The sequence below is a fragment of the Ursus maritimus genome, unplaced genomic scaffold, assembly GCF_017311325.1.
Source record: "Ursus maritimus isolate PB19 unplaced genomic scaffold, ASM1731132v1 scaffold_14, whole genome shotgun sequence".
In the NCBI taxonomy this organism is placed as follows: domain Eukaryota; kingdom Metazoa; phylum Chordata; class Mammalia; order Carnivora; family Ursidae; genus Ursus; species Ursus maritimus.
Window position 1 is genome coordinate 62,747,218 of NW_024423786.1, and position 24,593 is coordinate 62,771,810.

At 51.9% G+C, this 24,593-nt stretch overlaps 1 protein-coding gene across 1 annotated transcript; it reads right to left on the minus strand.

Moving 5' to 3' along the window:
• Positions 1-1,356: 1,356 nt before the first annotated feature.
• On the minus strand, positions 1,357-20,918 carry LOC103660505 (myosin-3). The gene is made up of 39 exons (XM_040630041.1): positions 20,551-20,918; positions 19,301-19,444; positions 18,757-18,913; positions 18,261-18,288; positions 17,596-17,704; positions 16,931-17,023; positions 16,162-16,225; positions 15,985-16,083; positions 15,140-15,243; positions 14,916-15,054; positions 14,425-14,543; positions 14,192-14,341; positions 13,294-13,464; positions 12,888-13,194; positions 12,707-12,777; positions 12,028-12,115; positions 11,822-11,939; positions 11,297-11,420; positions 11,071-11,207; positions 10,731-10,986; positions 10,304-10,546; positions 10,037-10,213; positions 9,781-9,926; positions 9,610-9,700; positions 8,790-9,179; positions 8,561-8,687; positions 7,378-7,496; positions 7,009-7,205; positions 6,442-6,625; positions 5,600-5,765; positions 5,193-5,317; positions 4,331-4,639; positions 4,007-4,210; positions 3,798-3,923; positions 2,742-2,912; positions 2,545-2,649; positions 2,286-2,381; positions 2,040-2,177; positions 1,357-1,508 (listed from the first exon to the last, which is right to left on the minus strand). The coding sequence occupies exons 1-39, from the start codon at positions 20,752-20,754 to the stop codon at positions 1,482-1,484; spliced, it is 5,823 nt and encodes a 1,940-aa protein (XP_040485975.1). The 5' UTR covers positions 20,755-20,918; the 3' UTR covers positions 1,357-1,481.
• Positions 20,919-24,593: the final 3,675 nt, after the last annotated feature.

Sequence of the window (24,593 nt, forward strand, 5' to 3'; positions counted from 1 at the left end):
TTGAGAGCAGGTCAAAGAGACGTGGTCTTGGAAACAGAATTCTCTGAAACCATTGACAGGCCAAATCTGACATTGATGTTGGCCTCCTTTCTAGTGACAGATCCCAGGAGGTGCTAAACTCCACACTGGGTGCTGAGGAGAACTCCCCCTCCCCGGGTCCTGGATGCCCACTGAGTGTCTCCTCATCTCCTAAAATCGGACAAAGAAGGGAACCTGGCAACTATTTCTGATAAGTTTAATTATGACAAGAAAGGGATGATTCCAGATTAGCAGATGGTCTTTCCAATAGCCCATCGGCCAGAGAGTTACTGTGACTTCCTGCTATTTTTTTCTCTCCTAAGGTAAAGACAGGTTTACCCTGAGTGAAGGGTAAGGTTTCTGTTGTGGGGCTTGGAAATAGTGCAGACTGAGCCCGGGACTCACTAGTAGATTTTTTTTTTAAAAGATTTTATTTATTTATTTGTCAGAGATAGAGACAGCCAGCGAGAGAGGGAACACAAGCAGGGGGAGTGGGAGAGGAAGAAACAGGCTCCTAGCGGAGGAGCCTGATGTGGGTCTCGATCCTGTAACGCCGGGATCACGCCCTGAGCCGAAGGCAGATGCTTTAACCGCTGTGCCACCCAGGCGCCCCTCACTAGTAGATTTTGACACACTCTTGGAGGTACCTGATGCTACCTCATTTATTTGGGTATTTTTAATAGTTACCATGGCACTTGCATGGAGAGCTGCCCGACAAACATTTGCTGGACCCCAGGGGTCCTTCCTGATAGAGTGTGGAGGAGGGGAACCTGTCCCTTGCCCTATCACCCTGTTCAACTTGACGCACAGTTTTCCCGACCTGAGCCTTTGTGTTCCTTCACATCACACTGAGAGGCAACTCTTCCGACAAACTCCCCTACCCTCCTCCCCCTGCCAAAGCAGTGGTTCATCTAAAAGTATTTTTCCTTTACGATCTAATCCCACATTTAAAAGCCATCCCTCGGGGTGCCTGGGTGGCACAGTCGGTTAAGCGTTCAACTCTTGCTTTTGGCTCAGGTCATGATCTCAGGATCATGAGATCGAGCCCCACATTGGGCTCTGCGCTGAATGTGGCACCCGCTTAAGATTCTTTCTCTCCCTTTCCCTCTGCTCCTTCCTGCTTGTGCTCTCTCTCTAAAAACAACAACAACAACAACAACAACAACAAATTTTTAAAACTAAATACAATAAAAGCAATCTCTCCCTGTCCTCAAATACACTCATCAGAGGAATTTATCAAGCCATCTGCCGACGGAGATTTCAACATTAGGCACAAAAATCACCAAGCAGTGAACCATTTCCACACAGGGAAGAGAAAACAAATACAGCAACACAGCCTCAAGTTGAAAACAAAGCAAAGTTTAATGCATGTGAAGGAGTCACATGGAAATTCACGGTAATGGCCAGGAACCATGAAAATATACATTTTGCATATTTTCTGTCCTGCTCCAGAAGAGAATCACTCACTCTTCACTATCATGGACCACCATCTGGAAAGAAAGTGGGCGTTTTTCGTTACAGCAGATGGCAGAGACCCATTCCCTCCTGTCCCCTCTCCCTGCAAGCATCGGGGAGTTGCTCGCCTGTGTTTTTCAGTAGGACCCAGGATATTTTCTGGACCTCAGGAAGATACACGATTGCATACGTGGAGGGAGTCACCCCAAAACCTGAGGAACTGGCCCCCAGAGAGCAAGCCCCATCCTCAGGGACTTCCTACCTCCGGTTATCTACCGACACGCACAGTGACTGAAGACTAGCACCAGCAGAGGGCGTCGGAGAGATCGCGGCGGGAAAATGCTCCTTCCTTTTCAGGATGGTGTTCGCTTTACTGCAGCTTGCATAAGCAAACCCCTTCCTTTCCTGAGCCTGAGACTGACCGAGTCCTAAAGTACGGGGTTCTCCAAGGTTCTTTCCAGCTCAGAAGGGTCTGCGCCACTGTGGGCTCTTCCCAGCTGGCCCGGGAGCCACAACCCCTGCACGCACCTGCTTTTCTGCATCTAGGGCCCACGGGAGCCACCTACCCTGCTGGTGGTGAAGTCGCGGGTCTTAGCGCGCAGTTTATTGACTTGAGATTCTGCGATATCAGCACGCTCTTCTGCCTCCTCGAGCTCATGCTGAGCTTTGCGGAATTTGGTGAGGTGAGCGTTGGCCTGTTCGTCCTAAAACCAAAGAGGCCGGGCAGGTCAGGCGAGCGTGCGCCTGTCTCAGAGCTCCCAGTGAGGGCCAGGCCAGGCCGCTGTTCCAGAACCACAACGAGTCTGACTTACGGCCTCCTCAGCCTGCCTCTTGTAAGACTTGACTTTCACTTGGAGCTTATCCACCAGGTCCTGCAACCTCAGCACGTTCTTCCTGTCCTCTTCGCTCTAAAAGCAAGAACACAGCCTGTAGCTAGAGGAGGGGGCAGAGTTGCACGAGGTCGGGCCACCTTTCTGGGGCAATGGCTTTCTCCCCATGTTCTGGAGAGAGAACCCAGGGCGGGGTTTGCGCTTTGCATAGAACAGGCTTGTCGGGCTTTCTTTCTCTTACCTGGTAGGTTAGCTCCTTGACCCGCCGCTCATATTTCCTCAGGCCCTTGACAGACTCCGTGTTCTTCTTCTGCTCCCCTTCAAGCTCAAACTCCAGCTCCCGGATCTGGGGAAACAGTTGGGAAGTCGGTCCAGGGCTGGAGACGAGCGGCTGCGGCCGGAGGCCCTGCCTATGCCGGGGCTTCATCCCGCCAGTACCCGCGTCTCCAGTTTCTGGATCTGCTTCTTGCCGCCCTTTAGGGCCAGCTGCTCAGCCTCATCCAGACGGTGCTGCAGGTCCTTCACCGTCTGCTCCATGTTCTTCTTCATGCGCTCCAGGTGGGCGCTGGTGTCCTGCTCCTTCTTCAGCTCCTCGGCCATCATGGCCGCCTGGAAATGCAGACAAAGATCAGGTGCCCCTACTGTCAAACCTGGGCACCCAGAGGGCCACAGCCACGCTAGAGAAGGACAGCGGGTAAGGCAGTGACTGAGCCCACCTTTCCATAGTGGAACATAGAGCTACACCGGGTACGTAACAGAACCTAAGAAGTGCAGCGTCCAGGGACTGGAGGGAAAATGGTTTCTTCCCTTTCTTAAACTGGCCTCTTTGGGACCTTATCTCCCCCCTCCCCCCGCCCCCAGAAATTCTTTACTTCATTGTCCCCAATATGTTTTCAAAAGAACCTGAGACCTGGAGAAGACCGGTTGGTACCCCGCAGGGCAGGTTTGGGGGTAGTGAGTGAAGGGAAGGCCAGTAGGGCATTGAGGCCTGCAGACGCGCGAGAGCAGAAAAGCTGCAGTGGTCCCCATCAGGCAGCAGGTGGCGCTGTGGGAGCTGTGGCCGGCGGGGACCAGGCTGCTCAAGCCCAGGAGAGTCAGGTGCAGGTGGGAGGGAAGCCAGCTCTACACCAGGTGACATTGGGTGTGACGTCGACATCTAAGGGTCTCGTTTCCACGTTTGCAATAAGTCAGATGTTGAAGGACAGAGGGCCATACCTCTCAGTGGGCCTTAGAAACGGATTATAATCCTTTCCCTTCTTTTTTTTTCCTATGCTCCCTTATTTATTATATTGGCCTTTTAAATGTGCCGGAGGGGACGTGCTGAGTCCGATGCAGGGGAGGGGGGTTGCAGTTCGGGAGCAGAATGCACCCCAGTGTGCCCCCTGGGGAGGCCCTCACCCGTCTAGTGGGAACAATCTCAGGGTCGGGAGGAGGAGGGGCTTCAATGCAGTAGGAATTTGGCCAGCGCACAGGCACAGCAGGGGAGAGCCTTACATCTGTGATGGCCTTCTTCGCCTTCTCCTCCGCATTCCTTGCGTCCCTGCTGGCGTCTTCCACCTCGCTCTGGAGCTGCGTCAGGTCGGTCTCCAGCTTCTTCTTGGTGTGGATGAGGCTGGTGTTCTAGGGCAGGAGGAGCGGTGTTCCCGGGCGTGCCTCGGGCCGGGTCTTGCCCCCCACCCCCACCCCACCTGCCCGCCCCTCACCTGGGTGTGCAGCAGCTGCACTCTCTCGTTGGCATCCAGGAGCTCCTGCTCGGCGAGCTTTCGAGCCCTCTCCGTCTGCTCCAGAGACGCCCGCAGCTCCTCGACCTCGGCCTGCAGCAGGTTGGCTCTGCGCTCCACCATGGCCAGCTGCTCCTTCAGGTCCTCCTGGCCACGGAGGGCGTCATCCAGGTGGAGCTGGGTGTCCTAGCCAGACAAGCGAGGAGAAGTCGGGTTGGCGTGGGGGCGGGAGGGCCGCGAGTCTAGCCCGCGTCTCTGAGTGTTTGCGGGCTGGAGAGGTGTCCCCGCCCAGGAGCCGTCCCAGACCTTAAGCTGCCCCTGGACGCTGCGGAGGTGCTTGACGGTCTCTGCGGCCTGGCGGTTGGCGTGGCTCAGCTGGATCTCAATCTCGTTCAGGTCGCCCTCCATCTTCTTCTTGATCCTGATGGCCTCGTTCCGGCTGCGCACTTCGGCGTCCAGGGCGCTCTGCATGGTCTCTACTGTTCGCTGGTAGTTCCTCTTCAGCTGCTCGATCTCTTCGTCCTTCTCCGCGATCTTTCTGTCGATTTCTGATTTCACCTGCGTCAGTTCAAGCTGGATTCGGAGGATCTTGGCCTCTTCATGCTCAAGGGCGGCCTTTAGAGAACAAAGCAAAACAGAAATGGTGCCAATGAAGGGACAGAGCCTGCTATACCACCACCCTTTGTGGGGATAAAGCTTCAGTGGGCTATTCATACCTCTAACTCTACAATATTCAAAACGATCTTAAAAAATCCCTGATTTACCTTAAGGGCAAAAATAACATCTCTTGCATTGCTGTTTGTTTTTTATTTTACTATCGCATAATAATCACATTTAAATCATCCTATTTCTTAGGAGCATAAAGCACCTTATGGATACTTTAAATTCATCCACGGTTTTGTAAAATCTCATTTCTAGACCTCTTTTAATGGAATGCTTTTTCTTCAGTTAAGTCCAAGATACCCCACAGGTGTGATTTCATGCCATTGGATAGGAAAGGAGCCGGCCGCCTCCGGAGTGTGGCTTGACAGAGACAGAAGGCAGGAAAGCTGACACAGAGGGAGGCCAGCTAGCACCTCTCCCCGCCTTGCGCTGGGCTGCAGCTCCGTCTGGGTGGGGAGGCTGCGCCCAACCCCCTCCCGCGGCAGCCTGCTCGCATTCTGCTCACCTCTGCTTCCTCAAGAGCCAGCTGGATATCTGCCTTTTCCAGTTCGATCTGCTTTCTTGATTTCTCCAGTTCGTGGATGGTTTTACCATTCTCCGCAATTTGTTCGGTGAGGTCCGCGATCTCCTCTGCGAAGACACAAGTTCGGGTTGCATTTGAAGGCCTCTGCCCAGGCTTCCAACATGCTAAACACTTACTGAGTGCTTTGTAACTAGTTCACCGCCCTTCTAAGGTGGCTGTTTCTGAGAGATAACATTGTGTCCAGGCAGAGGCTCCGTAGTCCCCCCCTCGTCTGCCGGGCACCGTCCGCGCATGCATGCCCGAGCTGCGTGCAGGGATTTGCGTCCCGAAGCCATGCCCGCTCCGGCAACAGTGCCAAGGGGGAGGTCAGGCTGCCTCAAACTGCTTACGCTCCAGATTCTTATTTTCTCGTTTCACAGTTTCGAGTTGATCTAAGGCTTCCTCGTAGGCATTTTTCAGCTTGAAGAGCTCGGTGCTCAAGGAGCGGGACTCCTTCAGAGATGCCTCCAGCTCTGCCTGGCTCTCCTCACACTTGGTCTTCCATTCGGCCAGCACCTGGAACACGGGCAGGGGAGGTGTGCCCTTGATTAGCTCTGCTCCAAGCTCCTAACTGAGCATAAGCATTAAGAGAAATACTCCCAGAACTGGGGCAACCCTCGGCAGCGTCTCTTGCCTGGTGCCGTGATCTTGATGATTTCAGGAGCCCAGATTTCGTTCCATAAATTTACTCAAGATCAGTAACATATCAGCAACAGTTGCCATCTCTCAAAAGCACGTGGATCCTCTGAGAAGGCAGTCTCTGGGCCTGACTGCCCTTTTCTTAATATGAGAATGAATGGCCCTGCCTTTCTAAATTTTTCCTTAAAACGTTGGTTCAAATCAACCTTAATGTCATACTGAAAGGGAGGCTTTCAGAGAGTCTCTCAATGGGACCCAAGTTAGATTCCCACATGTCAGCCACCCAGACAGACCAGCAGTGCAGGGAAACAAAAATATTTGGAACTGAACACATGCTAGCAATTGGTTTGTCTCTGCTAACAGTGCTTGAAAGGGACCTCCACCCCCATCCCATGCCCGTTTCATTTTACACACAAGGAAACAACCGCCCCGTGAAGCTCAGGACTTGCCCAAGGCCACACGGCTGGTGGGGCAGAGGCAGGACTGGGACCCAGTCTCCTCCTTCCATGACTACTGGGAGCGCCGTTCAGCTTGCATGGAGCTGACCCCGCACCTTGTCAAAGTTCCTCTGCTTCTTGTCCAGAGCGGCGGCCAGAGAGTTGGCTCTTTCAACATCAACCATCAGATCCTCGACCTCCCCTTGCAGCCTCTGTTTGGTCTTCTCCAGGGAAGCACACTTAGCATTCACGGCCTCAACCTGTTCCTCTGAATCTTGGAGGCGCTGAGCGAGTTTTTTCCTTAAGGAATATGAAAGAGAAGCAGACGCTATTCAAATCTCAGTCCTCTTGAACATCACTGTTCATCAAGTTGGAGTCACTCATCTGTGTGACTCAAATACTCATTTACTTTCTTAAGCCCGGGAGAACTTCCTGTCTGCCAAAAACCAGTGATCGATAACCTGCCTTGTCTCTAACTGAGATCAAAGTTGTTTGTCTTAATGAAGTGTGTTAATGCCAGGTCCCTCTCACCGCGCACGCACAGCACTGCATTAAGAGACGAGGAGGTGGGGAAACACCTCGTAATGTAACAAAACCATTCCCAAGTAGCTCTAACCCACTGCCCTCTATCATCTCATCATCTGAGTCCTCTTGTTCTTCTACAGGCAAGTGGACTTGCATACTTGGCCTCCTCCAGCTCCTCCGTGCGCTGGATGGCGTCCGTCTCGTATTTGGTCCTCCACTGGGCCACCTCGCTGTTGGCCTTGGACAGCGCCCTCTGAAGCTCGGCCTTGGACTCCTGCTCCTCCTCATACTGTTCCCGCAGCAGGTCACAGTCGTGGCGGGAGGACTGCAGGGCGTGGGCCAGGGCGTTCTTGGCCTGTGGGAGTCAAGAAAGAGGAGAACCCCAATGGATGAGCGTTTCGGTGACATGTGCATGATATAGTCCAAGCATGTTCCTGCTATCATCACCTACTGAATAAAGTTGCCCTGTTCTACTGCAGGTGGTAATTGAAGGTTAGACCAAGAAAGCAGTCCCTCAAATGACCTACCTTGCTTTCTTCCTCTAACTGCCTCTTGAGCTCTTCTATTTGCTGGGTAAATGCTTGTTTGCTCCTGGAAAGTTGGGACACTATGCTTTCCTTTTCTTCCAGTTGACGACTCAGCTCCCCTGTGTCCAGAAGGAAATATTTTCATTTTATTCATGCACTTACCCATTCATCAAGTTCCTACTGTGTGTAAGGCACCGTCCTAAGATCCAGGGAGAGAGTAAATGACAGGGTTGGTCCTTTCTTGGGGGAGAAGGGAGGTGTCCATGAAAAAGAAACCAAAGACACAACTGATAGGGTATTGTTATAAACTATTAGAAGCTTGGAGTGACTTTTGTCGGTAAAACCCATCAGGACCAGCTGTAAATTTAAACATTACCATCTAAAAACACCCATCAGACCTTCCAGTGGCTGGTGTGTCCAGCTGCTTGTTGATTTGTCATTAAGAGAAACAGTGCCTTCCTTAGGACTTTCAGCTCATAATTTGAAGTTAGACTCTTGGGTAAATGTGGTGGGTTCATGTTTATATGCAAGAGGAAAAAGGTGGAGGGAGAGACCTTATGACTCCAGAGATGAATCCCCAAGATGATTATAGAGGGGGCAACTAAATCACTTTTCTTCGCTATCTTGGTTGTGGCTGCCAGCAAGGGATTGATTGATTCACTGGGATGATGGGTTGGCAGACCAGGGCTGGGCAGGGCCACGTTTTCTAGGTGAAAGCCCCAGATAATGTTCCCTTATGTTTCTCCTACACACCAGGAGCCTATCCAAATTGGCTGTGTTTCTTTATCTATTATCTAAAACACTTGATTGCAGACCACGAATCTGAATTTTTGTGCAGCAAGAAATAGAAAAGCCTTGGGAATTCGTTTCTAGTATCGTTTCTGCCATTTAGATTCTTTTCAATGCAAAGTATTATCGATGTTAAAGAGCTTGAACCAAGTGATATTCTGACTCCCCTCTTGTTCTGATCTGCTTTTCTCGCTCCTGTTTTTACTGAACTCTCAAGTTCCCTCCTTCACGATATTTTGAATAACTCTTTCTTGAGTTATTCTGATTGCTTCTCTCCGAAAATATGCTTTCCTAGAGATTCTCCCCCACACAGGGCTGCCCTTTGAGGTTGACCAGTTGCCCCCCACCACTGGAGGTGACCACGAGGTGTGGCCCCTCTCATCCCATCGCTCACCAGCCTCCGTCTGCAGACGGGACTTCTGTGTTGCCAGCTCACTCATGCTCCTCTGAATCTCCTCATTCTTGCCCCTGGCCTCGCTCAACTGATCCTCCAGAGTTCGGCATATTTTCTCCAGATTGGCCTAAAGGATTGAGAAGGGGGAGAACATTAAGTCCGTATTCAGACTGGAACGACCCAGAGGTATCTCTCCTCAAAAGCACTGGGCCACATCCTGCCTGAGCACCTTGGATTTCGACACGCTCTCCACGTTGCTGGACAGATCATCAATCTCCAGCTTGAACTCGCTCTTCTCCTTCTCCAGCTTCTGCTTGACCCTCTGCAGGTTGTCGATCTGCTCCCCAAGCTCAGCCATGCTGTCTGCATGCTTCTTCCTCAAGGTGGCCAGCATGGCTTCATGCTGTAAGGTGGCCTCTTCCAGGTCCCGGCGCATTTTCTGGAACTCAGCCTCCCGCTTCTTGTTCAGCTCGATCTGGGTGGAGGTGACTCCTCCCGCCTCTTCTAGCCTCTCACTCAGCTCCTCCAGTTCCCGGGCATAGTCGCTGCGCTGTTTCTCTGTCTTTGCACGGGTCGCCCGCTCTGCCTCAATCTCCTCTTCCAGTTCCTCAATCCGAGCCTGTGGAGGGCGACCATTCACCATGGGCAGTAGTTCCCCGGGGTGACTCACTCTGAACATCAAGTACAAGCTAGTTTCCATTCTCTTTAAACAAACCAATGGTTGGGATTCTCCCAGGGGAATAGGACTGTTGTTAATTTCCTTTACAATGAATGTGTCCTGCCCCAACATGGTCGTTACCCCTGCAGTGACCAACCTAGGACATTGTCCATTCAACTAAATGTTGACCCCCCCCGATACCTTCATTATGTATTTTATTTTAAGTTATGGAAAAATTGTTCATCTCTGCTATGTCAGCCGAGCAGAAAGTAAAGTGATGAGGCAGGCAGACCCATGGTCCTGCCCACTTGCTTGAAATGGCTTACAGCAAATGGCACCCAGCCCACATTCAAGACCTTCATGCGAAAGAAAAATGTGGGACACCTCCTACCTGTAGCTCTTTGATCTTCTTCTGAAACTGGAGGCCCAGAGTCTGCTCATCTTCCACTTTGCTTTGCAGCTGACTGTATTCAAAATCCTTCCTGTGAAGGGAAATGCAGAATGTGTGAAGACAGAATAGCCAGAGACTCGGAAGATTGAAATCAGTGGCTTTAGGACATACTTCTTGAGTCTTTCATCCAGCTGCTGCTTGTCGTTCTCCAGATCTAATATGGACTCTTGGGCAAGCTTCAAGTCTCCCTCGAGCTTCCTTTTGTTCCTTTCCAGATCAACACGGAGCTTCTTTTCTTGTTCTAGGGAGCTTTCCAGCTGAAAAGGGCACCGTATCCTTTTGAGAACAAATGCTTTGCACCCAAGGGTTCCTGAGGGTCTCTTCCCACCCTGAAGTTCTAGAACTCCCGTTAGCATTATTAACTTACATCATCGACTTGCTGTTCCAGTTTGCTCTTGATTTTGCTCAAAGAATTGACTTTGTCTTCTTCAGCTTGGAGGTCATCCAGGGCCTGCTGGTGGGCCTCTTGGAGGGCCTTCTTCTCCCTGGTCAGCTTTGCAATGGTTTCGTCCAACCCTGCGAGTTCCTCGGTAAGGTTTTTAACCTAAGAAGAGGCCACAAGCAAATTATAAGAAGAAATAAAGTCTGGTTCGCAATGACTACATGAAACCGGAGAGACCCGCGGAGAGAGTACCTTATTCTCCGTGGCATGCTTCTCCTTTTCAACCTTGGCCAGGGTCAGCTCAAGGTCGTCAATGTCTTTCTTAAGCTCTGAACACTCGTCCTCCAGTTTCCTCTTCTTGGCCGTCAGCTCAGCATTGATCTCCTCCTCATCCTCTGCTCTCTCAGTCACCTCCTTGATCTTGGCCTCCAGCTGGAATTTGGCTTTGATCAGCTGGTCACACCTCTCCTCTGCATCCAACAAGTTTTCACTTTCCTTTAAAAAACAAAAAAGAATCACTATTTCCTTTAATGAGATAAGGTTTGTTACATTCCATCACCTTGGTATAAATGAAGTCCTTTAGAAAGCATCCCAACTGCAAAGCAAAAACCCCACCCCAAATCCAGTCTTTCTAAATAATCAAATCTATAAGCAAAGGTAAACAATCCTAAACACATACGGCTTGCACTTGGAGCTGCAGGTCATTCTTCTCTTGTACTAGAGTCACCAGTTTTTCCTCCAGTTCCTTCCTTTTCGCCTCTGACTTGGCGAGCTCATCTTTGGTCTTCTGAAACTCTTCCTTCATGGTGGCCATCTCCTTCTCGGTCTCCGCGCTCTTGAGGAGTGGCTTGATCTTGAAGAAGAGTTTCATCCAGGGCCAGTGCTTGACATTCATGAAGGCGCGGATGTTGTACTGGATGCAGAAGATGGACTCCCTGAAAACAAAATATGGGTTATTTCCAGGAGAGACCCTCCACTCCCCCCAGAGAGCTCATATTTGAATAGAGACCCTGCTCGACCTTCTCTGCACCATCTTCTGGAATTCCACACGCATGAGGAACCCTCTGCACACCGCTTGCGTCCGGGTGATCAGTTTGGCCAGGCGGTCATCCCGCATTTCCTCCAGGGTTCCCAGCAAGCCAGCCTTAAAGAACACCTTCCAGGGGAGAAGGATGATATGAGTCCCTGTGATGAAGAAGTCCAGAAGGGACTGCAGGCCAGCATCTATCAGAACTGAGGCATTACCTTGGTATGTCCAAATTTGTACTGAGTATGGTCAATGTCAATGGAAGCCAGTAGCTTCTCACAAGCTTTCTTGCTGTCAATGAATTGTCCCTCAGGGATGGCACTGGCATTCAGCACTCGGTATCTGCCATTGTAGACACAGAAACAATCACAGACTATTAGCAAAGACATTAACCTTAGAGACCAACTAGTTTAGGCTCTCTTCTATCTAACAGGCAAGAAGGCCAGGGTCCAGAGAGGGAAAGAAACTTGTCCATCGTCACACTGCTAGGTGGTGGCATGGAATCTAAGCCTCCTGACGCTTAGGAATGGTCTTTTCCTCCGTACCATATATCAGACATGCTCTTGAGAAAACATGGGAGAAAGAAATATGTATACCTTGGCCGGGAGGTAGGTCAATCATTTTACATGAGAGTCCACAACTGCTCTGTTGAAGTGGGCCTTTTCATACCAGTATTTTTCCTTCTCAAATTCCAGCATCTATACACCGCAGCAAGCAGCATATAAAACATTTTTATCACACACCTTTGTTTAAAATCCCCATAGAGAATCCTGTTTGGGAATCCCTTCCTGCAGATGCGGATGCCCTCCAGCACCCCGTTACACCGCAGCTGGTGCAGGACAAGGCTGTGTTCCATAGCCCCTGAGAAGAGAAGCAAGAGACACCAGCTTCACGCGGGATTTCCCAGAAACTGAGCACCGCCTACGGCAAGCATCAGCAGGGCTCTTACCTGGGGTTTTGGTCTCATTGGGAATTATACAGCGCACAAAGTGAGGATGAGTCGTTCTTAAATTTGACATCAGCTTGTTCAGGTTTTCCTAAAAGATGAAATTTGACAGTCTGCTGTAGGCTTACAAAGACGGAGATATACTGTGATGAAAAATAAGATCTATATTTTCAACATATCATGAATTCTAATGAATGAAATTATTTAACTCTTTAATAGCTCAATGACCAGAGGTACACGCAAATAATGATATAATGGTCTTTTGCCTCATGGTGAGCCAGAGACTAATCATGTACAAAATGCTCTCTGAAACCAATTCCAGAAATGTGTCTGGCTCTGCTGGGAGCTTGAGATGCTATTGGCTGTGTCCCTCAGGCAAGTGGGAAAGTTTGTGCCGAGGACTCATCCCCCAGGCCAGCCAACCCTACTACCTGCAACACAAAATAACTGAATTCTGGACCAACATTTGTTAAACCTCATTTATATATTACATATATTTATATAGTTATTATATATTATATATTCATATATGTAAATTTTATTATACTGCTGTTCAGCCTCACTAAGTAACAGCAGATTAAGACATTACTATTCTTGAATAAACCAAGGTCAGAATCTCTACATTGCTCATTCTGAGATCTCTTAAACCAATTACAAGCAAATAAACCTGTATTTTTCTTACCCTGAAAAGGGCAGAGACAGTCTGGAAAGAAGAACCCTTCTTCTTGGCAACTTTCTTCTTTCCGCTGTCAGCTGAAAGATAAAGACGGCGTGCGCTGTTATCGGATCCCCAGGGGTTTTTCAGCCCTGTGAACTGAGTGGCAGGAGAAAGCATGAATACAAGGCAGTCTGTGGAGTCTTACCATCCGCTGTCGCGAAGGTGGCGTAGAGGTGCGCCAGGAGCCGGTTGGAGGACTTCTGGTACAGCCCCACCACGGTCTCGTTCAGCGGGTCCTTGTTCTTCTCCAGCCAGCCCGAGACACTGTAGTCCACGGTGCCCGCATAGTGGATCAGTGAGAAGTGCGCTTCGGCCCTGCCTTTGACCACCTTAGGCTTCTGGAAGTTGCTGGACTTGCCCAGGTGCTGATCATACAGCTTGTTCTTGAAGGAGGTGTCTGTGGCCTTGGGGAACATGCACTCCTCTTCCAGGATGGAGAAGATGCCCATGGGCTGGATGAAAGCAAAGCAAAATGCATACAGGGTAAATACGAGCTGCAGGATGAGCCAGAGTTTACGAGAAGAGGTTACTGAGTGGACAGATCAGGAGACCTTCTCGATGAGCTCGATGCAGGCGGCCAGGTCCATCCCGAAGTCGATGAATGTCCACTCGATGCCCTCCTTCTTGTACTCCTCCTGCTCCAGCACGAACATGTGGTGGTTGAAGAACTGTTGCAGCTTCTCGTTGGTGAAGTTGATGCACAGCTGCTCCAGGCTGTTATACTAATACCGAAACACAGTGTTCACACGCCAAGTCAGACTTCCTTCAAAATCAAAGACCCATCAACCTTCCTCCTCTTTGCCTCAGGCTCTGCCAGCTCATTTATTCCTTCAGATATGGGCACGTTCTTCAAGGTCTAGCCCAGATCTCGTCTCTTCCTTGGAGACTTCTCTGAACTTCCAGCTAGAAGGTGTTTCTCTGTCTCCTGCGTCCCTGTGGTCGGGGACTCTCCTATGCATCGACCACGGTCTGCCTTATTTTATAGTTACTCTTCCGTGTACCGTATATACCTTCCGTTTTCCTCTATAAACTACAAACTCATCTTTCATTCGCCGGCATGTCCTGTGTCTGGCACACATAAAATATATGCTCTTAAGAATGGCCATATGCTTCTAACCCAGAACCAGCAGGGTATTTATGTAAAGATGGAGTGATTGGCTTATCAGATTCTCAATATGCCTGCCTCTTCCTATGTCAATGATTGCATTTGAGTTCTTTCTTTTATCCAATTAACAATGTCCTTTATAAAATGCCACTTGTGCCATGTCTTCTGCTCTCTTGAAATTATACAACCCCCCTCCCTGCAAGGTGCTTCTCTTCTGCCTGATCTGCCCTACGATTTCCTACACGATGTGATGCTCTGACATGTTGCTCACCTTGACATCTTCCTATGGGATCATGATGACCAATCCCTCCCCACAAGAAAACACGGAACTAGGGAACCCAGACCTCAAAGATCTCAAATCCTGCGATGTCCAAAACACCGATGAAGTGTTGTCTTGGCAGCTTTGTATCCAGTTGTTGGTTGATGCGAGTGACCATCCACAAGAACAGCTTTTCATAAACTGATTTGGAAAGGGCATTCACGGCATGGTGAACCTGTTGGGGGAAAGATCACTGGAGTCAGAAGGCAGTGGCCATCGGGAGCCTGTGTCTCTTGCAGCCTCGAAGCAGTCGCTCACCTGATCCACGGTTTGACCTTTGGTAACGTACTCATTCCCGACTTTCACCCTGGGGAAGCACAAAGCTTTCAGGAGGTCCGACGAGTTCAGGCCCATCAGATATGCCGTTTTGTCGGCCACTGCCAAGAGAAGAAAGACGATCACAAAGGGGTACCCCTGATATTTCATGCAGATATTTCAAAGCTTGGCGAAGCTTGTCTTGGCTATTTGTACATCCCTTATCTTTAAACTGCTTGTATGTGGCCAGTGGAATCTAAGTCACTCCGAGAACATGATAGGTTTTATGGGAAAGCAGGACTGGGTTCCGGAAAGCCCTGGTCATGTCTCATTGCCTTTGAAACAGGCCCATCCCAGTGATTCAGCAAATGGGGCTGGTAATGCTAGAAATCGGAGCCTGGGAGAGGATTCATTGCTTTCAAAAGACGCACCAAATGGTCTCTACTGACCACCCACCCAGCTCTGGTGAATAGCCCGTTGTGGTTATTTCGTACCTTCGGTGCCGTCCGGCTCTGCCTGCTCCTCCCGCTGCTTCTGCTTGAACTTCATGTTCCCATAATGCATCACGGCCCCCGTGAGCTTGTAGAGCCCAGACTTCTCTTCTGGGGTGAAGCCCAGGATGTCAATGGCGCTCTGACATTCGAAGAGCAGCGTGTTAGTCGGTTGACCCTAGCGATGGAGGGGAAGCACCCCGCACCTTCCTCTTCGTTCTACTTACATCTGTGGCCAATAGCTCCTCCGCATCGTCAATGCTGGCCACCAGGATTTCACCCTGGCTGATGAACGGGTAGTCGTAAGGGTTGGTTGTAATAAGCAGCAGCTCTGAAGCGAGAAATTTCAAATAAAGAGGTCACACGGATACAAAGGAAACACCCAGCCAGTGAATCTGAGCTCCTAGATTCTGGGCTGAGACTTTCACCGCTGGAGCCCAAATCGAATTTAGAGTCAGAGATTGCTTTCCTGCAGCCTGCCCATGCCACGTGGATTAAGAGCCCCAGAGAGAACATTTAGGTTCTCTTGCTTTGCACGTGAATGGCGCATATCAGTGTAGGTTGGGGAAATTTAATATGGAAAGCTGGCTGAGTGAGTGCGGGTCAGAAGAGGAGCCCACACTGAGGGAAAGCACAGGTGCTCTGGTATCATCACAGCCTTTCCCAAAACCTGTTGAAGGGCTGCAGCCTGTTTCCAGGCTTTGGGACCAGAAGGCGGAGCAAGCCCCACCAGAGAGCAAAGCAGACCGCGTGCACATAGGCCTGTGTTGGGTGGGGGACTGGGGGCTGTTGGTCTGGTGGGAGGCTGCTTCCTGCTTCAGAACACTAGGGGGCGCTGAAGGACAATTAAATGCTTGGCTGTTCAGGTTTTCATGAACCCTTACTGAATTCAGTCGTGGTTTAATCTTGCTCCTGCCCAGGGGATTCAGTTTCTTCCAAATTGGCACATCGCTGTCAAAAATAGACCCCTCCCACTTCTAAAACAAACTTCCGCCGTGGGCTGCCGAGTCACCTATGTGCAGGCAGGTGCAACTCTCCTTGGTCCAGTGACGTCAGGGCCCAAATGCCTCACCTATGAGCTCAGGCTTCTTGTTGGAAAGGATCTGGTAGAAGATGTGGTAGCTTCTCTCAGCCTTCAGCTGGAAGGTCACTCTTGATTTTTCCAGCAGATCTATGGACACAAACACGGCACTGTTTTCCAAACTGCCCCACCCACCCTGAGATGCCATCTGCTCTGTAGCCGACTTACAAGTTTCAATATCCGCAGAGGCCAGCTTCCCAGTGGTTCCAAAGTGGATTCGGATGAACTTGCCCTGTGGGGGGAAAGGAACACCAGTGTCTACGTGGCTCCAAGTGCTCTTGCTAGTCTGCTGGGCAATGTGAACAGGAGCTTTCTTCCCCTACCTAAAATTCAGTGTGTCTTCCTTCTTCTCCCTTCTCTGCCCAGTGCGACGTGTCCCTTGCTTCCATGCCCTTTGCTCCACCATTCCTCCAATTCCCCAACCCCATCCCCTCGTAAAGTAACAGAGTGACTTTTTTCAAGATGCAAATCAAACCATATCACTTCTCGGCTTGCAGAATCCTTCAGGAGCTTCCTGAATAGAATCCACCCCCCTTCTCATGGCCTCCACGCTCCTACATGACCAGACCTCCGTCTACCCGCCTCCTGCCCGCCTTACTGCCGCCATGCAAACTCTCCCAGATCCCTTGACTACACGTGGCCCTTCCCCACCTCAGAGAGTGTGTGCTTGTTCTTCCCTTTGTCCCTCCTCGTCCTGCAGATCTTGGGGTTCATAGGCCACCCTAGACGCCTTTTCTGCCAACTGTGTCTAAAGGAGACCCAGCCTGCAGTTACTCCCTGTTTATTGAGCTTTTCATGAAGTTGTCTCGCTGCTGTGTTGTGTTTCATTACGTCACTGGCTAACCCCCCGCCCCGGCCTGCAGCCTCCGTGAGGACAGGAAACTCGCCAGTCTTTAGGGCCCCAGAGAAACCCCAGCGGAACTGAACTCAGACTCACAAAGCGGGAGGAGTTGTCGTTCCTCACGGTCTTGGCGTTCCCGAAGGCCTCCAGCAAGGGGTTGGCACTGATGATTTGATCTTCCAGTGTCCCCTAAGGCAAGACATCAGGGGAGGAGGCAGCCACGAATGACACTGGGAAATGCTCCCCAGCTCTGCCGCCTGCCCGCCCTTGCTGCCTGGCAGTCCATGGCAGAGCCCGTCCCCGTCCCCCTGGCTTTCCGGGACAAGTCCCAGTCAAATCCTCCGCAAGGCTCAGCTGAAACGCTTCCGTCCTTTTGTGACATTTGGGCGTCCGTGGGTGTCTTGCTGTAAAATCCCCTTAATGCTTCAGTGAGTTGGGTGTCTGCGTTCACTTCCTACCGGTTGTAACCTCTCTGTTTGAAAAGCAGGTACTGCTACAGTTCTCTTAAGTGGGTACATGTGATTCTGCCACAAAAGAACAAGCTCTCTGAGCTGCTCCCAAAATGACCTTCCTTAGTTAACCCTCAGAGCCTTGCTTTTTAGGAAATCAGAGGATCTGGTCCTGGAAGATCTACCACACCCTGGGTTGTCGGCAGTAACTGGCGCCCTCAGGACTTCAAGTCCTGACCTGCCCTCGCCCCTCGCTGTGAAGATAACACCAAGGTCGGAGATGGAAACAGCACTCTTTTCCCTTCCCTATACCTTCATTTTGGAGTCCTTCTTCTTGGCGAGGTCTCCAGTGGCTGCAATTGTTGCAAAGTACTGGATGACCCGTTTGGTGTTCACAGTCTTCCCTGCCCCGGATTCTCCGCTATTCGGAGTGATCAAAAGAGAGAGGGAGAGAGAAACGTGTCCCATTAGTATCAACACCCTCCCCGAGATGTCCCACAGAGGCCTGGACGTACTGCAAGCCACATCAGACACACACCTACCAAACAAATGTGAGAAACTACTTGGAGAGGCAGAGGCCCAAGGGAGACCCCCTCAGAGCTGAGCTGCCCTGGCAGTGGGTGATTCCAGGTTTCAAGCCTTATATATACCCTCCTGTGTGTGCATCCCCATCTCCGTCTTTTCATCACAGACTCTGCTCTAAGTACTTTTTTTTTAAAGAGGGAGGAGGGGCAGAGGGAGAGAGAGAACCTCAAGCAGACTCCCCGCTGAGTGCGGAGCCCCACGAAGGCCTCGATCTCACGACCTGAGATCATGCCCTGAGCTGCAATTAAGAGTCTGACGCTTCACCGAGTCACCCAGGCGCCCCTGCTCTAAGTACTTTCTAATCGACAGAATTGAGCAAACAGCGTCTTTGCCTCCTGCCTTGGAGACAGAGAGCCACAGCTTCGAAGCTGCTCGAGGTCTTGGATACTCACGTGATCAGAATGGACTGGTTCTCACGATCTGCCAAAGGAAGAACGAAGCAGAGGTGACAGCAGTATGAAGAGCTTCCCCAGCCCTCCGCCCTTTGTCAAGTAGTCACGGTTCCCTACACTGGGCCTTCCTCCCAACAGCATTTTGTGTGGCCCTGGGGCAGCTGGAAGAGCCTCCTTCTTGACAGTGACACTCCGAGGTGAAGCTTCTGCTTCAAACCAACCAGTCAGTGGCTTTGCATCCCACTGGGTTGAACCGTGTGAAATTATCAATCTTCATCTTCACCCCCCCCACCACCAAAATGTCGGTTTCATATGGTTTAACCAATGCTTACATTCAATCCAGATTTCCTAGCAGAGCCTGCAAGGCCCTAGAAGATCTGGCCTCTTCCAGCCTCTTTAACTACCCCTACCCTCCACCCCTTGTGCGGAGGGCACATGCCAGCCAGCAGCCCCAGCGCCGGCCCTCCACGGCAGCCCCCCCCCCCCAGAGACTCACCCGTCAGCATGAACTGGTAGGCGTTGTCGGAGATGGAGAAGATGTGGGGCGGGGCCTCCTGGCGCTTCTTGCCTCGGTAGCCTTCCACCACCTCGGGGTTGTACACCGGCAGCCACTTGTAGGGGTTCACGGTGACGCAGAAGAGACCCGAGTAGGTCTGTGGGAGTGGAAAAAACACATGCACGCGTGTGCATGTGTAAAACCCTTTGTCTCTGTTATTCTGTCTCTTTACGCTGAACTTGTAAAGGAGGGATGGATTTCTCTTTAGAGTTGAGGCACGGAGATGCAGAGGGGACCGGCCGGCCCTCCTGCGACTAGCAGGTGACCCTGCCCAGCCCCAGACCTCAGCTGGCTCTCCTGCCTCACTCCCTGATCCCCACTTCCGGCCTCTCTTCTTCCTAATCCCCCCTTCCACCCTCATCCCCTGCCTTTCCCCTTCCCCTCCTTCTTCTTTTCCTCCTGTCTCCCCTCTTTTGTTCGACAGCTTCGTCACCCCCTGGTCACCCCCACTGCACCGACCGCCCCGGGGACCCTGGGCACTGACGTAGATCATCCAGGACGTGTAGCGGTCCTTGAGGTTGTACAGCACGGCCGGCTCGTTCAGGTGCGTCAGCATGGCCATGTCCTCGATCCGGTCGAACTTGGGGGGGTTCATCGCATACACGTCCTCTGGTTTGACCACCAGGGTCTGTGTGGGAAGAGGTACGGTGACTACCTAGTGTCCTCTGTGTGTCTTGCCCCATTTTCATTTTTTGTCTGTTTCCCACGAAGAGCCTGAATCCCGAGGAGCAAGCCCTGGGAAAAAAGCCCTCGGACAGCGGGAGAAGACAGGGTTGGGGGGCGGCTCACGGGGGCGCCGAGAGTGTGTGATTGTCTCTGTCACTCAGGGATTTTGCCGTTTTTCTCTAAACAGCGCTCCCATCTCTGGGCAAGTTGGGTGGGAAACCTGCCTTCTCCTACCTTCAAGCAGGATTCATTTAAACCACCCCATGCAACTAGCCCCCCTTGTGATGGGTCTGGACCGTCTGGCTTCCACCTCCCCTACTGCTTTGCAGACCCACTCTCAGCCCTGACATCTGATGGGTACAGAGAGCCCTCCTCTAGGAGCCTCAGGGGCTGGTGGCCTCGAAGGGTGATTCTCACAGCCTGCTTTCTTCACACCCAACCCAATGACTATGTCTTCCTCCAGATTTTCTTTTTCTTCTTTTAAGCTTTTTTTTTTTTTTAAACTTTTCTCGGAACATTTCCAGATTCTTCTAGTCTCGATTCCAGAAACTAGTGAAGTCCAGGATTTCACTACCGTGTTCTGGGCCCGAATGTAGTAGGCTGCGTGGCTCATGGCCTTGATGAAATAGGAGGTTGCCATTTCACATGGAGCCTGTGGTCCACTAGGATCCCTTACCCACTTTTCCTTACTTCCTAAGCTAGACGGCTACTGCTAGAAGAGGTAGGGAAACCCAGGCTACCAAAGGAGAGTGTTTTACTGAAGGGGGTCTTCTCGCTGTTGGACTCCCAGCCCCACACCCTTGCGATGCCCCTAAAGTGACGTGAACATTGGCAAAGGCTCCTTCCTGAACACGGAGTGCTTTGAGTGGCCACAACTGGGTTCTTCTTCTACCCTGCAACCCGAGGCCAGCGTTCACTCTGCCATCTCCGAGGCCACCTGGGAAGCCAAGGCAGGGAAGCCATGCGAGGCATCCAGGTGGCAGAGCCGCATCTGGAAGTGGCAGGAGTGGGAAGGTGCACAGGCTCGGGGACCCTGCGGGGCAGCCAGAGGGTGTGCGCGAGGCTTACCCGGTTGTCTTCAGTTTCCACCGTGACCTTCCCATCGTGGCTACTCTTAATTCTCCCCTTGGCGTATTCCTCCTTTGAGTCGACCACAAAGCAGTAGGTCTTGGCATCAAAGGGCTGGTTCTGAGCCTCGATCCTCTCCTTTTCCGACTTCCGGAGGAAAGGAGCGGCAATGCCGAACACTTCCATTTCGGTGTCGCTACTCATGGTGCCGCTGGAAGGCAGACAGGCAGGTGAGCCCCGTAGCCACAGCACCGGCTCCAGGCCCGTGTCCCCGCCTGCTCTGCCTGCCTGCAGCGGCCCATGAGGCCCAGGGGCCGGCCGCCCTCCATCCCCTGGGGCTCCACCCACGGGACCCAAGTGCTACAAAAATCACATGTGCACATATTTGCCCCGTGGCTTTTCTGTGCAAAGGGCATGGAACACAGGTGATCCAAGGTTTGGATCTGATGGTGAAGCTCCTGGGACCTCACTTTCCTGTTCTGCAAAATCCCGCGGTTGCCGAGGAAAGCTTTACAAGGAAACACCATAAAAAAATAACTGTTCTTCAAAGAGAGTGTGCAAAGTGGCAAACAGCTAAGGAATTTTTGGACTATTCTGATTCAGGGTGGCTACCTCCTCACACAAGGAAACCAGCTTTGGCTTCCTTTAGCGGCTCAGACTAGAAGCAGCATTGGATGCCAGCATCTGTCTGGAAGGTTCCTCTCCTGCCTAAGTTGTGCTTGTCTGAGCTCTCTTAGACTCCGAGCCTTCAAGGCCATTGGGAGGTGGGAGGAACGGGGACCCTCGGATTACCTGGAGACTTCCAACAGCCCAGGGACCTGCTCTGCTTTCTCACCTGAATGGTCACACCGGCAGGATGGCAGCACAAAACAGCAGCCGTGGAAAAACCAGACCTGCAATAAATATGCAAAAGGCAGAGTCAGGATACAGGGGAGTGTCCGGTGCAGCTTCGAGACAGCCTTTGATGGGATAACTACATTACATAAGGACCAAGGCCGATAACTGAAGGAGAGCCTTGCCCCAGAGGCAATCTGGAGGAGCAGATGGGACACGACCCACAGGTAAGCCACTAAGGCAGGAAAAACCCCAGCTGCCCCCAAATCTGGCCCCGACCGGCAGTGCCTCCCATGTAGAACCAGGCAGTAAGGTCAGAATCCCCGGTAAGAAGCTTGTGGTTCCAGCCAGGGTGAGGTCTCCTAGTCTTTGGTGGACAGAAGTCTCTGACAGTGGGTCATTGCTGCACAGCCAGAGTGGTCTTGAGAGGATGGGGCACTGGACAGGCACACAGCCCAGGGGGGCCAGGAGAGGGCAGGGGAAGGCACGGAGTCCCTCCAGCCCTCTGCTCAGATCGGAGCAGCCAAGGGAGAACAGCAGTTCACTGTGGATAGGCCGCGGTCCATGGCGCACGCAGACAGATCTTACCCAAGAGGGGACCCAAAGATGAGGTCACGGGGAGAGTGGGGTGGGGGCAGGAGGGCCTGAAGGACCCTTGCTTCGGTGGGGTGCTGGAGGCAGAGAGGGGGGATGGCCATTTGGGCCAGAGAGATCCAGCCCCACATCTAAGTGATTCTTACTTACCAAAGCCAGGCAGGGCCATGCACTGCATGCCTGGCCCCACCAAGCCAGCGTCCTCCGAGGCACAGAGACAGAAAACACGAGAGGGGCGCTGTGACTTACCTCCGCCCAGGAGAGAGGAGCTACAGAGGGGCTGCGGCCGCCTGGGCTTTTATAGGCCCCCCGGCAACCCCACTGGCTCATTCCTTCTCTATATTTGGAAAGAGAGTGACCGACACCACAAGCTGAGAAGGAGCTCCTTCCTCACGTTTTTGGTCGTTGCCAAGGGAAAGGTATATATAGAAATGAGCAGGATCCATAACCATTTTCCAGCTGCAGAAGTGGGAAGTTTGAGATGCCTTTCTCTGGACTTGGGGCTGGCACCGCCTCGCTCGCTGTGCTGGGAGCAGCCTTCTGGCTGCTGAGGGCCTGATCCTGCAGGCGGCTGGGGCTTCGCAGCCAGTGTGAGCTGGGCCGCGGGTACAGGGCATGGTCCGTCCCAGCACACGGCACAGTGAATGCAACCCAGGAGGAAAAGTTAAAATCCCTGGGGGGGGTGAGCAAGACTGTTGTCCTAACACAGGGTTACGACAGGGCTGTGTGAGCGTGCAACGGTGCCAGGAACAATAGCAACAACAACACTGATAATAATAATGCCGCCTCCTCCTCCCCGTTTACCATGTAACTTTCTGTCTTATTTGTGTCATGATTAATTTAATCCGTTTTGAACCCCCAGTAGGACCGACAAGTACATGAGTGCCAGGGAGTTATTCCGGCAGCCAGTGTTCTCAGCAACAGCTGCTTGAGAGCCGGCTGTATTAAGATATATTACCAACCAGGGAGGACCAGCTGCCGGCCTGGGTGGGGGGCAAGGGGGAGCGGTGGGGCCCATAGGGAGAGGGAGGGTCAGGGTGCTGTCTGACCCATGTGGTTGTTTCCAAATCGAGATTGGAAAAATAAAACCCCAAAACAAGAGTAAGAGTAGATTTGAAGCTTTTGCCCATTCTCGTTCTACCTTTTTGTTTGTTTCTTTTCCCTCCCCCTGTTTTTTTTCCCTGGCCACATCCTTGGGAGGGTGGCCGGGTGGGCATCCTGTGGTTAACTGTGGCCAGACCTGTGGGTCAGCGTTCCCACTGGAGACCCTGGGGCCGCAGTCCCCGGATGGAGGGACACTAAGGAAACACCCACTGGATGCTGGTCCGTGCGTGGGGCACTTCAAGAAGGTACAAAGAAAATGAAATGTAGCCTTACTCGGAATAGTTTATACTCTAAATGATGAGTCCGTTGTTTTCAAAATTCAGGCAATTTCAGATGGATAGTAACGTATTTGTGAGTGGTTGCCAGGGCAGAAAGTTGCTACCCTGCCTGCCTGCCCCTCCAGCCTGCTGGGATGGCTGTGTTTCCCCGCTCTCCTCCTCCTCCTCCTCCTCCTTCTTCCTCTTTCTCTTAAAGATTCTATTTATTTAGTTATTTGAGAGAGAGAGAGATAGTGAGAGAGAGCCAAGCCTGGGGGCGGGGAAGGGGGAAGGCAGAGGGAGAAGCAGACTCTCCGCTGAGCCAGGAGCTGGATGTGGGACTCAGTCCTAGGACTCTGGGATCATGCCCTGAGCTGAGGACAGACGCTTAACTGATGGAGCCACCCAGGCACCCTTTTCCCTGCTCCTTCTCTTCCAGTTTGGACTAGGACTCCCTCCTCATGCAGGGAGGGAGAACTGGTGCTCCTGGTCTCCGTCCATGCTCCAAAATACAGTGGTCTTGCTGGAGCCTGTCCTGCCTGCTCGGTGACACGTCAGTCCAAATCCCTATGCTGTCAGCTGGCCATCTCCTCGGGAGGCCTGGTTAGGACCGTGTCCCCTGGGAGCAGGGGTGTTAGCAAGCACAAGGGGCCAAGCACCAGTGAGAGGGGCCCCGGCTGCCTCTGGTCGTGGGTAGGGAGGGCAGGCCGTGCTGGGGTGGTCCTTGCCGTTCCTTCTCAAGCACTGAGAGTGGTTGGGAGGGACTTTGTGGAACCCGTGTGCCCATCTCTCTGTCCAACCATATCCACACCCAGGAAATGGAGGGCACATATTCGGTACAGAATTCCTTTGAGTGCCTTGTAAAAGAGCACTTGTCACATGGCCACGCTCGACACCAGCTCTGAAATGTCAATGGCGTCCGACCCCCGTTTCTCCAGAATCACCAGCCTCTCTCCCTTCTCTCCATCACATTCGTGATTATAGGGTCTGGAGTGTCACCTGAATGGCTGGACAGGCCATTTGCTAACCAAGCCCCGTCTGCATGTGAGGACATGGAAGGAGGGGCCAGGGGCTCACCCAAGGCCCGAAGGGAGAGGATCCCAGGTGGGGATGGATTCTGCTCTCCAAAAGAAACCCCCAGGAAGACAGAAGAAAGGACAAGAACAACCTTCAAAGCGAAATACAGCTTAAAAACTAGACATCAGGAATCAAAAGATCTGGTTCTCTGAAAACGTATCTTCAGGAGAGGGAAGA

Bases quoted from the DNA above. Each gene is read 5' to 3' on its own strand.
- LOC103660505 (XM_040630041.1), bottom strand. From the start codon at position 20,754: ATGAGTAGCGACACCGAAATGGAAGTGTTCGGCATTGCCGCTCCTTTC. The intron at 18,914-19,300 runs GTCAGTGCCCAG...CCACTCCCACAG, and splicing joins ACACGTCCTGGATGATCTAC to ACCTACTCGGGTCTCTTCTG. The intron at 13,465-14,191 runs GTCTGGGTTCCC...TTTCGGTATTAG, and splicing joins CAGGATTTGAGATCTTTGAG to TATAACAGCCTGGAGCAGCT.